General features: G+C 37.2%; 1 protein-coding gene across 1 annotated transcript in view; it reads left to right on the top strand.

The window, feature by feature from the left end:
* AOPEP (aminopeptidase O (putative)) overlaps positions 1-16,896 on the top strand; it is a gene marked incomplete at its 5' end in the record, with an annotated part of 190,019 nt that overhangs the window by 20,712 nt on the left and 152,411 nt on the right. The window contains 2 exon segments of the mRNA XM_082335586.1: positions 1,121-1,277; positions 5,158-5,406. Coding sequence (XP_082191712.1) covers positions 1,121-1,277; positions 5,158-5,406 — 406 coding nt within the window.

The following is a 16,896-nucleotide window of genomic DNA, read 5'->3' on the forward strand; positions in this document are numbered from 1 at the left end:
TGCCTTGTGGCTTCCACTGGATTGTTTTGTTTTGTTTTTTTTTTTTTCCTTTTGATAGTGTTCCATAGCCCTGGTCAGAATACTATTGCAAAAGAACAAGTATTAATGCTCTCTTAAAATAACCAAAGTTTGTATGTTTCCAGGGTTGCCATAGCTAGTTATTTGCACATGATTCAGCAGGTTGTAACTCATGCTAGGCTCTTTCCAAGAGTAATTAACCTGCTAGTGTGGTGTAGTAACTGTATTTGTGACCATAAATGAGTACTTGAATGTGATCCTTAAACTATACCCTTTTTAAAGGGACAGAGGGAAAATGTAAGCAACATCTAGATTAATGAAAAGTATGCTGTCCTAGAACATCCTCCAGTTTATCCAAATGCATTCATGGATACAGTGATCTTATAGCCTACTCCTTGTCTTCCAGCACTGTGTTCCAATAATGATAAGACTTACCATCCTTTTACCTTCTCATACTCTCTAATCTTGTTTTAGCAGCTCCTGGATTATTGTGACCAAATCATTGACTTAGGCAATATCCCATCTGATTCTAAGCTTTGATTTGTCACTGCCTGGTTCACACATCATGTATCTCAGATTGCCAGGTCCAATTCACAAGCCCTAGTGTTGTTTGTTGGAACTTGCCTCTCAGTTTGGTACTGTCCAGAACACAAAGAGAAGGTGTTGTTCTGTGTGAGATAATACAGTTTAGACAAAACCATAAGGTAGTTGATCCAGGGTTGAAAGAGTTACATTTTAATCTTTTTGTATGTGTGGATCTAAACGTGCTATTAGATTTCATGTCTGATGCAATTCTTGGGCAGCAACAGTACAATCATGTTAATATAATCATTAATAACATCCCACTTATGGATGATTTATTTATAGATAAAGACATCAGCAGATAGAGGAAAGTTGCAGGTGTAAGTAAACAGTATTGAATCCATGGTGGTTACATATGACTGCTATTACATGTCTTAGTGAAATTATTTTTCTTTCCTCAACAAAAATACCAGGATGTAAGGTGGGAGGTTTGGCCCAAAATCTCAAGTACATAAAAATGTCAAGTACAGAGTGTCTGCCGTGACTAATGAGTCTGTACAAATGTTCTTTTTATTTACAGGTATCTTGAGCTGGTACTACTATGTGACCATGCCAATGCCAGCATCCACCTTCACTATTGCTGTGGGCTGCTGGCAGGAAGTTAAACAGCAGTCCTTCACAGCTGCTATCCAGACAAACGTTGAGTTTTCTGTGCCATCTTCACAAGCTGATTTCAGGTTGGCGTTTAGAATATTGTTGAAAAATGAGATATATATGGGTAGCATTTTCATTTACTCTGTGGAATGTGAAAATGAGTCATTAGGAATCAAAATAGAACTTGTTTAATCTGAACAGAAAAATCTTGACAGGAAAATAATTCCAAAGGCATTACTTCATGGGTACGGGTGTGGTTCTTTTTATGTGAAAACAAGCTGCTTAGTGAGCAATAGGGTTAATAAATCCCAGTGTCCTCTGGATTTGCATCCTACATCCTGTGTTTCTTAAAGCCCTGCTGCAGCAATACCAGGTCCTCCCCTGTTTCTACAATGCCTGGCTGTAAGATCCTTTTTGTTACTAGACTCAGTCCATTCTGGATACGTAATGCCCCCTACTACAATCTTGCATACTCACTCGCTTTTTTCTTCCTGTCCAGTCCCATCCCAGAGTTAGAGGTGGCCTGTGCACTGCCTGGGGTGATGTGTACTGACTGGGTACATAAAAGACCTGTTGCAGTGGTCCCATAAAATAAAGCTGGACCAATGATTCTTTTCAATAAAAAGCTATCTTTAACCGAAACCATAGAAATGTAATTATTTTGGATACATCTGTTCTTCCTTCCAATCCAGTCAAAACTGCTCATTGAGTTTAAATTATTACACAGTGATGGATGAACAGAACAATACTATATAGGCCTGCAAATGAGACTTGAAGCTAAAATTAAAGTCTCTGGAGAAATACCCCTTGTTTCCACTTGTATTCACCATAGTTAGCAGAAGTATCAGACATGGCGCTTGATTTCCTTGCATGTTACTCTCAGCTTTTCAAATTCATAGAGTCATAGAATCATAGAACAGCCCAGGCTGGAAGGGACCTTGAAAGATCATCTGGTCCAATCGTTCGTGGGAAAGGGAGCTTAGATGACGTTATTTAGCACCCATTGTCCCTTGTCTTCTCCATGTGGCTTCTTGTGAAGAGAGAGCCTCTGTGCCCTTTGTAGATGCCCTTTAAGTACTGGAATACTGTGATGAGGTCCCCTTGAGCCTTCTCCTCTTCTCTTGCACTTTTTCTCTTGTGCTTCTTCTCTTCCTCCTCTTCCTCTTCTTCTCTTCCTCTTCTTCTCGCATCTCCCCTCTTCTCAGAAAAGGCCTAGCTCCTTCAGTCTTTCCTCACAGGGCAGGTTCTCCAGATCTTGTTCATTTTTGTGGCCCTTCTTTGGACCCTCTCCAGACTGTCTGTGTCTTTCTTGAATTGTGGGGACCAGGACTGGACACAATACTCCAGGTGTAGCCTGACAAGCACTGAACAGAGCGGAGTGATCACATCTCTGTCTGCTAGTAATGCCCCTGTGAATGCAGCCCAGGATCCTGTTTGGCTTTGTTGCTGCAGTGGCGCACTGATGATTCATGTCCAACTTGGTTGTGCACCAGGAATCCCAGGGTCCCTTTCATCAAGGCTGCTCCCAGACACAGAGATCCTAGCCTGTGCTGGGCTCTTTGGTTATGTCATCCCAGGTGCAGGACTTTGCACTTGTCTTTGTTGAACTTCACACTGTTCTTGCTATCCCACACTTCCAGCCTGTCCAGGTCTCTCTGTAAGATGGCTCTTGCCATGGTTCACCTCACTACCCAGTTTGGTGTCGTCAGCAAACCTGGCGAGGGTGCTTTCAATCCCATCATCGAGCACGTTTGTGAAGATGTTTAACAGTGTGGTGCCCAGTATCGATCCCTGGGGGACTTGTGACAGGCTGCCAGCCTGAGTAAAAACCACTGATCACCACTCTCCGAATGTGGCCTGTGAGTCAGTTTCCTACCCATCTCGCAGACCATCCATCTGGTCTGTATCTTGCCAGTTTGTCCAGGAGGAGGCTGTGGGAAACTGTGATGAATGTTTTGCTGAAGTCCAAGCAAACAATATCCACTGATCTCCCCCTGTCAACAGAAAATGTTCTTTTATTGTAGACAGTGATCAGGTTAGTCATGCCATAAGTATTTTTTCTGTTACACAGTTAGAAACTTAGCCGAAACAATACTTGCCTTTTATATAGCTGTTTTGGGCTAATACTGTGTTAACATTAAGACAGTGGAAGTCCTTACTGTTTTTGTAAAGCTAGTGAGACTTTGGAACTTGAGGACCTTATAGGGATTTCTTATTGGAATTTAAAACGAAAAGATTCTGATGGCTTGCAGCTTGGCTAATTTTGGTTTAAAAAATTCTAATAAATCTTGAGAATATGGATTTTTATATTTTACCTAAGATCAGTAAGACATGCCTATTCAAGCTTTAGAATAGTTTATAGGTTTGAAAAGGTGTAAAAGGTTGTTTTGCAGTTAATTAGGACATAAAAATCTATGTCCTTAAAAATCTTCTTTTACAGTTATATCCAGTTAATCTTTATTTGGGAGTTAGCGCAACAGACATTTGTTACTTATTTTAGTCATTAAGACTAGGTAACCAAACCAACATTATGCATAGTAGAAGGGATTTCTAGAAAGGATATGAAATGGATAGACAAGCAAATGTTAAGGTAGTGTCTCAGATAAGATAATGGAGATAAACTCTTGGGCAGCAGGAAAAGGAAGGATTTCTGAAAGAAGTTGTTGAAATGTGTAATGTAATTTATGTTCAGGTGCCAGTGAGTTTGACATGAGGAGACTGTATCAAAGAAAATGTTAAATGGAGCTAGAGTGTTAAGTAAGTTTCCTATCTCCTTGTGGTCATTAAGGACTTGGAAACTTTTACGAGAGAGAGTGCTAGCTTTCACGTTCTTGCCTAATCTCAACTCAAATGATTAAATACAAAATGCCATTGTTTTAGAGCAGAAATATACTGGGTTAGATCACCCTTGCAAAAAATTGTATAATGATGGATGTAGTTTCTTTGCATATGTAATCAATGAAATAGCTTAGAGTCCACTTCTTTCACAGAAAGGGTTATGTAAGATGTTAAAGTGTTGGCACTTCAGCAAAATGTAGTCCTTTTCTACGTTTTATCATTTTGTTTTGTGTGTCAGCACTCACCTGGAGCGTGATCTTCCAAATATAAATGCTTTGGGCAATTCCAGGTGCAATAACAATAAGGGCTTTGCCTGTCCAGGCATAGTAGAACCAGCTTCCTTAAGCTGAAATCTCAAACCGAGGAGAGGCTCTCCGCTGTACAGAAGACAGGCTAGCAAGTGAAAACATGAAGCTGATTTCTGCTTAGATATGAGTCTATTTGGGCAGATAAATTATTGTGAAGGTATATGACTCAGTGTTTAAGAAGGGTTTGAGTTACTCCTCCTTCCTTCCAGCTACAGCTCTGAATACCCTGTAAAAGTAATGTAAAGTAAGTTTGATCCTAGTGTGATATTTTCAAATGTCTACAGTGATAAGCCTGAATTGATAATCTACTGTTTGGTTTTTTTTTTTTTTTAAAATCAGTAGAAGTTCCTGGAGAATTTTAGTAACAACACCATAAAAAAAAACCCTTGGAATTTCATTTCTATTGCACCTAATACGTTCATGTTAATATGTATGAAATTTTATTTTTGTAGTCAAGTTTGAATAAGAATTCTCTGAATAAATAAGTATTTTTGTATTGTTACTTAGTTTTCTTATGTACATTTTGAGCACTTGTTCTTTTAATGCAGATCTATTATAAAAACAAGGTTTGATGAGTCTTTTTTTTTTTTTTAGTTATGGGTAACTATGTTAGTTTTACTCAGACATATAGTAATGTTTTCACAGTGCTGCACATGTGTGAACAGTGTGAGAATACGAATGAGTTGGTTTTATGCGAACTAACTCTGTCATTCTGATGTATAGAGAATGTCCTTGTCTTAGCATACTCAGTTGTGCACATTTCTGGTATCACATTAAACTTTTTTTTTTTTTTTTTTTTTTTTGGTATTATTGTCAGATGGCATGAAGAAATCTGTGGTCATGTGGAATATCCCTGCCGTTTCCAAAATCCTGCTGCCAGGTTGCAGGCAGTCATTCCTTATAGAGTCTTTGCTCCCTGCTGCCTTATGGAACGCTGCGAAGAACATTTGCTTCAGCTAATTCCTCAGTGCCTCTCAGCTGCTTACATCACACTGGGTACCCACCCGTTTTCCAGGCTTGATGTTTTGATAGTTCCTTCCAACTTTTCCAGCCTGGGAATGGCTAGGTAAAGAAACTTCTTAGTATCTCATCCCCTGTATTTTGTAAGACTCCTTTTTATCAGATAGTTAACAGTGTCAAATTGTTATCAATATAAAGTTGCTGTACTATTTTTCTTAAACCAAACTTAAAACTCTAGTTCTGGCTTCATGTGGGTAGGTTTGCTTGCATCAAGGAAGGAAAATATAAGCTCATTAGACATGTGGGTCTGAATTTCCTCCTTTGCCAAAATGAAGTTCTTTTATTGGTTCTATTGATTTAAATGCTGCTGCTATCATTTTGTCATGTTTTCTTTTGTTGTTGATTTTACCATTATGTCTTGACAGAAGAACAGCATGTTAAAATCCAGATCTAGAGTTTATTCATAAGCCTTTTGTGATTTATGAGTTTCTAGTCAAACACTGGTCTTTAGAAGCTGAGTAAGGCAAACTGTAAGGATTATATTATCAAGTTTTCATGGAATTGTGGAGAATAAAAAGCTTAATTAAATATTTTTGGTTTTACAGTATAATTTCCAATCATGCAATGACAAGAGAATTTTAGCTCTATTAGTTGTAAGGCAATGCCTAGCAATTGAAGTTCCCCATTTGGTTTTTATTTTTCTTAAAAATATATATATTTTTGAGTTGGTAATGAGATAGTGTTTGTTAATAGCAAAGAATGAAAGCCTATTTTTATTCACTGTTTGCCTAGTGCCAACAGTGGATTGGATTCATTTAGGCAGATGGACAAAACATCCAAGGGAAGAATGAAAGGCAAAGCTCTGTTAGAAAGATGAGGACTGAAAGGAAAGGTGGTATTCCCAGACTGTTGGTTTTGTATTTTTGAGCTCCTGGGGCAATTGTTGAGAAGGTTTGATATCTGAAGCAATATCAACAAATTGCACAAATTGCCAGTCCAAGAGCTTAGATGAACCAGAAGTTCATTTCTTTTTACAAACTATACAATTAATCAAATAAGGAAACATTTTGTTTCATGCTACATGTTTTGTTTCTTATTTACATAGACTTTTTTTCTACAGCTTTCCTCTTTCAATCCTCCTTAGGGATAAAAGTAGAAAATTATGCTGGCATGTAATAATATTGTAGAGTTTTTAGTGTAAGTTTATTTTCTTTTTTTTAAGGAAGATCTATAAAATTTGAAACTTAAGCATTCAGTGACCCTCCTCTGTCATATAAGCGTCATTGCTTTGTAGAAGCCTTGTACTGGTTACTGAGTTTTCAATGATAGCTCTTCACTCAATGAACTCCGAAATGAAAGCATCAAGAAACTTACAAGAGTCCTGGTTGCTTTGGGCACCTACCACAAACTATATTCTCTGATGCTTTGCATAGTGGTTTGATTTGGAGGTAAGTGTGATGTTGTGTACCATCTCCTTGAAGCCATATGAAATTGGTAGAGCTGCTTAGCGATTTCCTCTGACTTCAAAGGCATGGTACCAAAAGGTTGACACAGGTCCTTATGGATCATCGTTGTAATTGAGGAAGAAAATGGCTGTTTTACTTAGCTGTGTGATAAGAGCAGTGATCAGTGGAACCATGAAGGGCAAGACACACAGATAGTACAAAATGAAAGAGAAAGGGGAGAGAGATGTCTAGGCCGAAATGACAGCACGCAGTAGGAGAAATCTTCAAGATTCAGTTGTTGATATGCTACTGCTCTTTGGGAAGTTGTCAGAGCTTCCCCTGCATGTACCTTTCCCAGAACTTATAGGGCAAAGATGCCTGCAGGGTATTCTGTTGCAAAACCGTCTGTGGTTATCTGAGTCCAGATTGCGTGTTCAGAATATTGTAATTGTGCTTTCTTGGTGAAGGAGATGAGAAAAACCTGTGGTTTTATTTCCTTGTGCTGCTTCTAACCACTGTCAGTTCCAAGTGATCCATATCATTGAAGATAAGTAAAGGATGAAAGAAAGGGCTTGCATACTTCCTGATGCTTTTCATTCAACAGTTCGTCAAGCTAAGCACATTCAAATTTTTCCAAATTGAAATAAAGGAATAATTTAAGCTGTTTAAATGTCAAGCTGTATTTGGACAGCAAAGGAAATTATTAAGTGACTCATAATAGCTCGTTTGTTCTTGTTTTGTGTGATTTTTCAAATAGAGGCTTCTATGGATATAGCAAGCTACTTAAATGGTTAATTCCTGTGCATGCAATGATAATTACCTAAATGACTTCAGTTAATAATAAGCTATGTGCAAAACCATGTCCAAACCCACATAAAAAAAAAAAAGTTAGCTATTAGCTTGCATTAAAAAGGGTGCTGTAGTATTTTTTTTTATCTTCTAGTCTATCTGTAGCAGTCTAAACATAACACAGCATGCCAGCACAAAAGGGGCTGTTGTTTTGAGAATTCTAATTGTACTTCTGTCTGCCAGCGAAGGAAGCAGTCATAAATTTTAGTCATTATCTGAAGTATCAGGGCTTTACAGCGTTTGGCACATTTCTTTGTCTGTTCCTCATTAGCCAATACTTACTGTGTTTTTTATATCCCAAAATACTTCCCTTTACTTAAGGGGGATGTTTCCCCAACATTTTAGACTGGTATGAAATGACGATAGTTGTTGCATAGAGTGACCTAATTAGGCGTTTTAAGCTGTCTGTTGCAGTAGCCGCTACTGTGGGTCAGCTGCATTTCTCTTGAAGTCTGACAGATGCTTTATGAGAAAAATTCTAGTTGAAAGCATATTCATTTTACTTGTGTTTTCTATAAAACTCTTCCTCTGTTTTTTAATTTGCTATGGACTTCTGTATGGAAATGGGATCTTGACTGTATATTTGCAATCATCCCCTCTTGCTTCCTGCAGATCTTTGAAGCTGGAGGATTTAATTTTGCACTCTCTCTTGGTTTTACACTATTTTAGTTCAAGTGATTCAGTATAGCTTCTCCCAAATTTATGCTAGCAAAAGAAGAACGTCACCTATGTGTCTTTGTTGGTGATATTATGTTAAACTGTACATAAATTAAATAAATAACGTATTGTTGACCCAATTTAAATAGCTTAAAAGCTAGAGATTCAGTGCTTTCTGTAGAATTTTGAGAGTTTCATGAACACCTAACAGCATTTAATTTTCTGATTTTAAGTTCTCTCACTAGCAGAAGGGAGTGAATTGAAGGAAAAGGAGTAGGGAAATGTGTCAGACTGCAAAGACTCTAGAGCTCCTAATTAGATTGTTCAGGGAAGAGATCCCTGACCTCACACTACACTGAAAGGTGTGCATTGTTCATGTACTCGGAGAGCTAAGAGGTTAAAAACACGAGATTAAAAGTAGCACCATGTTTTGGTGCTGTTGTTGATGACGTGCTACTCCTTGAGGAATTGTCAACCCCATTGACATTTAAATAGCAGAGTTATTTCATGGTTGCAAATGCTCTCATGTGATCCAGTAGTTACTCATGTGAACAAAGCTGGCTGAAAGACTTAAAATAAAAAATAGGGTCTGTGTGTTCCCTGGTTGTTCATGCTCTTCATATCAGTTCATTCCCAGTCCAGTTTTGTTTGAAAACTTAGTGTTTCAAAATCTCTTCTCATCGACCTACAACTCAATTTCCTTTCCTTTTTGCAAAACCTGAAGAGATTCTGAATTCCTTGTTCTTTTCCATTCCTCGAGGAAAAACATTCTTTCGAATACAGAGGCTCTAACTTTTTGTGCCACCTGAGCCTGTGCTTGAGACCTGGACTTCTCTTGCAGTGTTTAATTGTGTAAGTCCTTTTTTTGTTTGGGTTACCCCCCCCCCCCCCGGAAGTAATTCTTTTCCTTGATAACCATTGAGGCTCTTTCACAGTCACACCAATCTCTTGTGTTTCTATGGCTTTAGAAACTGCTTACCATCTTTCTACTTCTTCACAGCAAATGTGCTGATATTTATTTTACTCCCTTGGGGGTTATAAGCCTTTGCATTGAGTTGAAGTACTTTTTTTGAAACAATGGTCTTCAAAGTTTTTTGTTTCCTGCATGCATAGTTTAAATAACATAAGATTACTGCTTTTTCTGTTTGAATTAATGTACTTTAGATGTACTAGTTTTGTAGCAAGTGCTAGCACAAGGAAAAATTGTTAGGCAAGCACTATGTGTCAATAACTTGACTAGTCACATCACATGTTGCTGGGAGCTAGAAGAGCATGATGAGAAAAGTGTCCCTTGGTATGTACCATGCTCTTAGTTTTTCCTTAAACACTTAGTGCTAGTAACTGCTGAAAACAGAATAAGGGGATAGATGGACTTCTGGTCTTAACTAGTTTGGCTGTTCTTACAGCAGTTTTGCCCAGAAGACCTACAAGTAAGTGGAACCAAAGAACTTCTGAGCAAGATACTGACATTTTCAAAACAGGATCCCAATGTTAGGTTATTTGAATCCTATTTAGGCTCTAAAATTGGTGGCCTCATTTTCAAGTATGCTGGACACCCTTGAAACCCAAATGGTGTTTGATGAAAGATACATAGAGGATGCTTGGCATATTTGTAAAGCAGGTCACTTATATAGCTGGCTAAATATGGATTTAGCAACCCAGCTTTCAATTCCTATTTATAAAGATCTTAGTCACTCTTCTCCACTCCTGTAAATGGTCTTGGTATTTTAAGAGGAAAGAATATCCCTTTCTTCAAAACATGGTATATCAGCAGAACTCTTGAGTCTTTCCAGGCCATGTCACCAAGGTTGTTAACTTTTTAAATTGAAAAAGGACAAGAAAAAAAAAAGGGGGGGGGGGAGTGGGGCGGGGGGGAGGCCCAAGCAGCCTCTTTGATCTGTTCGTCTGTAGCCGCCATTTATCCGATCTGTATGTCTGCAGTGTTCCGACAACAACTGATAAGTCTATAGTAAAATCAGTCAGGACTATTGGAAAACATCCAAGTGACAAACCTAAATGTGAGTCTTTAGTATTGTTCAGTCTTACAGAACTGTGATTGACTGCCTTGGCTGTAGAAGACTTTTGTGAGTGTATACATTTGTATAAACATTTTTGTGCAACATTTTCAGTTGTGTTAATTTGACAAAATACTCGCAAGAGTAATCCTTAAACATGAACTCTCCTTAGTCTATTTTTTACATATCACTAGTTGGTTATCCGCACAGAAATACCTATGTACAAAAATGAAAGTGAAAAGTAAAAGTATGATGTCTGGAGAAAGAAAAATTGATCTTTTTTAACTTAGTTTTGATTCATTATTTAGTGAAGAATCTTAACTTGAATCTTGCATACTTATTTGCTTGTGTGTGTAGTGGTTTTTTCTTTTGATTTTTTTTTTTTTAATATGAGAGACTGCAAATTGCCTGAGATTTTAATTCCTAATCCTGCAAATGGTTTTGCATGCCCTCAAATTTACATACGGAAGTCCCTTTCTTTTCATTCAAAAGCCATACTTAATTCTTTACTTAGTATATTTGTTGGCAGGATCATGACTTGGTTAAACCTAAGTGAAATTTGACATAATGATGCAAGTGACTTTAATGTGGTTTGAATTTAAAGAAAAAGAAACAGCTATTGAGCTTAGACTTTCTGAAAATATTTGCAAGTAGTCGTGCTTTGGTATACATCCAGTGTTTTTTTTAAATAGAATTTGGAGCTTGAAATCTGTAGCAGAGTCCATCTAGGAGCAAATTGTATCTGTCCTTCTTGTGCTTCTAAGATGAAGAATCAAGCAGGATATTTGGCTGAAAATACCGTGAAATCAATTCATCAATGCAAACGGAAGTGCTAAAACAGGATTGAGCATAAACCATTTTTTTAACCCTAGATTCTGTTTTTCTGTCTGGTTTTAGATGACCACTTATCCTGAGTTCTTTAAGAAAGAATGCAAATTACCTATTTTTTTTCCAGAAGCAGTTTTTCCAGTTGGCATTTTTTTTCATTTGGAAAATTCTGTATTTTGTAAATGACGCCCAAATAAGTAAACATTGTTTATTTTAGTATTGTGGAAATTACCTATGAAATTCGTGTTGTCTAACTACCATAGAGAGTTATAAATATAGAGGCTCACTTTGATTTACATGAGATTCCTTTTGAATAATAGCTGTTCTGGTAGATATTTGGCATGTTTGCTAGCCTCAGACACACTGTTGCAATGCTGCTTTAAATAATAATTCAGTATACCTATGTTTAGCAAAGGGACTCCAGAGATTTGCCTTGAGGAATGGAGAGGGGAAAATGTGATACTAGTTGGGGAGTTTTTTTGAAAGAGAGAAAAAATTGGGTATCTATTTAAAACGTTGGTTTTGTTTTTAATACCAGAAAGGTGGTCAGTCCTGGATGACATAGTATTCAAAATTCACTATAGGCTATACGGGCTATAACCTACAGTCAGACTTGAATCCAAAGAGATCTTGGATCAGTCTTCCAGTGATCCAAACATTTAGCTCATTATATTTCGCTTTAGTCTTTCCTTCCTCAAATTCATCACTGTCCTAGGAATTTGGATGCAGGTTTTAGTGCTATAGAATTTAATTAGCATTTTAATGAAACTAATATTAATCTACTGACAGGATAGCAATTTAGTAATTTTTACTTTTGCTGAAGCACTGCTTTACTGTTTCAAGAAAATACACCTATTCAAAATTCATCCCAGTTGGAGTCTTAGCTGTGATAGCAGTAATTGAGAGTATGTGGCTGTACAATACATGCATATGAACTTCATGGTATTTAGATGTTGAGAACATTTTCTGACTCTTAGCTGGAGCCTGAAGTGTAATTTACTACCACTGCAGTCACAGTCCTTCATCCAGTTGTCATTTTGGGATCAAAACAGGATTTGGAGTACTTCAGGCACAATGTATTTCCTTACTAATGTGCTAAACTGCTTTGCTGGTCTATTAACAGATGTTCTTTTGAATGTAAACCTGCAAAGAGAATAAAACAAGTTCATTTCTTGATGGAAAGCAAAATTTGTTTTTCATCATTTTATAGAATTGCTACAGTCAGAGAAATATTAATATTTTAAACAAAATCAGGAATCAGATTGATTATTCCTAAGAGCATTTCCTTTTTCCTCTTCAGAATGATATTTAAGAGATTAATAAAGCAAAGATTTCTTACCTTCAATACCTCTTTTTTTCTCTTTAGTTTCTTGAATATAAGTACTTACAAAATAGAGAGTTCTTTAATTTTAACTTGGCAAATAGGCTTTCATGTGCCTTGAATGGCACCGGAAAATAAAATGGCTGTTTCCTTTTAAGAAATATTTCAAGTTTTGTAGAAGGTAGCTTTATAAGCCAGATACTATCCGATTTTATATTGGAATCTTTACTGACGTCAATTATGTTTGACTGCTGCAGCTCACTGAGAAAAGAGAGAATAAAAGGTAAGTACTTTGACTGCAACAAAGTGGGATGTAGAAGCCCCCTGCTGCAAATAATTTTTTTGTTGTTATTGACTATTTACCTCCTCCTACCACCTAACAGCCAAATTGTTTTGCCCTATGTCTTATGACACCATAAAAATAAAAGTCAGTTGATGTTCTGGCAACGACACATTTTAAGGATAAGACATGAGACTGTGATAGGGGAAGCCTTGTTTCTTTAATCTGTAGGATATCTACATATTTTAAATGTGGTGGTTGTTTTTCCAATGGCTGAGCACCCAGCCATCTGAAAACCATGCCCTTCTTTTTTTCACGCTTGAATGTGCAAAAAATGATATGCAGTAATACACACTTAAACCAACATACACAAGTTGCTTTTGAATTTTTTTTTTCCCTCTTAGGCTTGCGTTTCACAATCTATCTGACAGGTTGATGGAATAGCATTTGAGGCTATGAAAAATAAAAGTTGACTTCGGCTTTTTTTACCATCCTTCTTACAGTGCCACAGCAAGAGCTGCTTTTATATTTAATCCCTAAAGGGATATTATTTAAATGGCTTGTATAACCACCACAGTTCAGATGATGTGTCCTTTTGCTTTACTGTGGTATCTCAGTGTAACATCTGTGCAAGAGTGTATATTGTTTTTCTTCCAGTAGCAACAGCATAAAGCAGAAAACAATTTAGTAGTCTACTAAAACTGTGGAAGCAGCTACTGCAGCTTAAGGTGGATTGAAAAGGCTCCACAGTAATGTAATTTCCATACTCTAAACCTAAATTTTGAATTGAAACTAAATTTCAGCCATGCTGCCTGATACAATCAGCAGTCTGTGCTGGACCACTTATAGGTACTCAACAAACACTCACCAGGACCCAACCAGATCCATATATGATCTTGTTGCTTACGTATTATATCAATCTGTCAGTCATGACTTCCTTGCTTTTCAGTTGTAATATAGCTGCCTCTTCATGGACACAAAAGTGTAGAAGCTGAGTTCACAGTATTGCATCACAGCTATCTCTGATGAGAATTCTTCAGTTGTTTCAGTCATCCACTCTCTATACTATTTGACAGAAAGAGTAAAGTGAGGACCTTGCTAATCTAGAAAGTGGCTATCAGCAAATCTTAGTAGGTAAACTGAGAAAAGTACTATTTGCTCCTTCTCTTTGAAAAATATGGTAAAATGGTAAAAAATGGCAAAACTTGTAAAACAATGGTAGAACTGTCTTGCTTGAGTATCATTGATGATGGTAAAGATGATGAGATGTCTCTGAAAACCATTGTCATGCCTTTGGGCCACCTTAGAGGACACAAACCTAATCATCCAGCTTTGCATGTGCAAACTACATCCATGTTTCAAAACAAAAACAACTCACTTTCCAACCCCCAGCACTAATCCCCAGTCTCATCTGGAGTTCTGAAATGTCCTTCCTTACAATAAACACCTAAAGTGAGCCTCTGCTATGAAATGTGTTAATAAACAAGCCAGATGTGTATTCTACAGTTATTGGGGGGGGGAGGTTCTTTTGCATTTCTGGTAGTTTTTCATAGAGCTTTCTTAGTGCTTTTAGAAGACAAGGTACAATATTTACCTGTCTTAAGATGCTTCACTTCTTGGTTAGTACCACAAGAAGATAACATCTCAGTCACAGATTACTGACCAAAATTAAAACACAAAGGGATGTTTTAGAACATGTGAATTTACTTGTGCTTCAAATATGCAACTTTAAATAGTTACCATTTGTAATTTTATTATATGAATAAGGAATATTGTTTTAGGAGTTTAGAAATCACTTACTTTTGCTGTATCACACATGAACTGTTAAAAGGGCTCTTGGCCAGTGAAACTTGTACCTGAGTTTATTGAAGAGGTAGGACCTGCACTGCGATTAGAAAAGCACTCAAAAAATACATATCTTTATTTATTAAATAAACATTCTTAAAATTGGCTCTTGTACAGAAATTCAGTTACTTTGCATGAGCAAAATAAACATGATGTTATCTAGAATAAACCTCGTAAGATGTCCCATTACTTTAAACTGAGGCCTTAAGTTGGAACATAAAGCAATTCCCTCTTCTTTCCCTCCCTCCCTCTGGGCTTTAGCTACAAAAAATGTCATTTCTTCTAGTAGTAACTGGAGAGTTAATGGGGCTGTTTTGATACTAGTGTAGAATAGTATCTACATGTTGTTAAATTCTAGGATTGGAATTATTGCAGAGCCTACTAGCATCATTATAGTTAAGGGTGTCTAAGCATTTCCAATATAAACTTGTATAACTGGCTGTAAAGACTTGTTCCCATCTTAAAGGTGGCATAAAATGATTGGCTCAGGAAAAATGTGTGTGTGTGTATTGTACACACATATAGGAGAGGCAGGCATAGGTTTATGCATATTATATCTGTTATGTATTACACAGATTATATATATATGTATGCCTAATCAGATATATCCATGCCTGCCCTTCATATATTTGCATATATAGGTAATACTAATGATTTTTTTTTGTTGTATGAGTTGCATGGCATTTAGAAAGTAAAAGTAGTATTTTCCCTCAAAAGTGACCTGTGAATAGAGAGGTAGAATATGGAGAGATTAAAATAGTAACTAATTGTCATTATCGAATGCTGGTTTTGAGATTTTGAAACTAATTTTCAGAATGAGTTCTCCTCTCTGTATCCTACTTTATCTCTACCCCTCATCTTTTTTCTCCTACCAATAGAGCTGCATAAGATGATGGAAAAAGATTTTTTTTGTTGCAGATCAATAGTAAAATAGTCCGTCTACTCTTTAATATTGTATTCACAGTCAGCAGTATTACAATGTTTCATAACAGTTTCTGAGTCATAAATAGTGGAGTGCTTATAAATGCAGAGATTTTGCGTTGTATATGCTGTAAATGATAAGAAAGAAGATACTTAATATTGTGGCCAATTGTTTTGAAGCCCTTATCTTAGCTTGAAAAGGGCCAGAAGAAAGGCAGTGTTCAAAGCAGCCACAGACTTTTGTCATGTGATTATCTCTGATCTGACTTGCCATACCAGATATGCAAAGCTTACTTAGTCTCTGTCTGTCATACCTAGTAGTCTGCAATTTACCAGCCCCACCTGGGAAGAACCTGAATCAGGTAATAGATTTTAGATGTTAAATGCAGACTGCAAGACCAATGATGCTAAAAGCAAAATGAAGTGCATAGAAAGCATTAAATCCATGCATACTGCTTTATCTCTGGCACCAGTTGTTGGGTGCTAATGTCAGTCTTTTTCATTGTAGCCTTGGTTTCAAGTTTAAACAAAAAAGCACCAAAACTATGCAAACAAACTGATGGCTCTGTTTTCCTTTTCTTTCTTTTTTTTTCTTTTTTTTTTTTTTTCGCTAAAGAGAGAAAAAGGAAAGATAGTCTTAAAGATAGGGATTTGAGATAGGAAGGAACATGTCAGAAAAGTTGTAGACCAGAAGAGAATGAAGATACCACAGATTTTTAGTAGGTAGTCCCAGTGCTGATGGGCTACATCATGTTCTTCTGTATGGAAGTTTTCATAGGAGACTGATTTAAGGATCCCTAACCCTTTTCTCATGTAAGTAGTTTGAGCACTTGCTGGTGACTACCTTAGAGAAGGCTAAGAGAATTCATGTTCCTACAAAACAGTGATGTTACTGAGAAAAAAATCTACCAAATCCAGTCCTTGTGAGTAAAGTGATCCATTCTGAGCTTCATCTTTTGCTTCTGGCCAGGGAACCTTTTTGGATAGTCACAGACAGTTGGGTAGACCGTTCTGGTTTGCTTCTGCTCCACTTACCCACCCCTAGGCTAGGGCAATAGCCTTCTCTACACTTGTGACACTACACTGTGCCCAGTTTTGGGCTGCCTATTCTGACAGAGATAATGACAAGTGATAGAGTCCGTCAGGCAGCCGCTAAGTTTATTAGCAGGTAGGAGGATATGTTGTATGGGAAGAGGCTGATAGAGCTAGATTTGGTTAGCCTGGGAAAACTAACTGAGACACTAATTGCTATCTCCTGCTACCTGAAGGAGTGGTCACAGAAAACCCAAAGCCATGGTCCTCTCAGAGATGCACTGGGAAAATATTTGAGGCAACATTTGCAAGTAGCACTGAGAAAATTCAGATTAGATGTAAGGAAAAGAGTTTTCACAGTGATGGTGGTTAAGCACTGAAACAGGTAGTCCATGGAGCTTGT

Source organism: Platalea leucorodia (genome assembly GCF_965183815.1).
Source record: "Platalea leucorodia genome assembly, chromosome: Z".
NCBI classification, from domain to species: Eukaryota; Metazoa; Chordata; class Aves; order Pelecaniformes; family Threskiornithidae; genus Platalea; species Platalea leucorodia.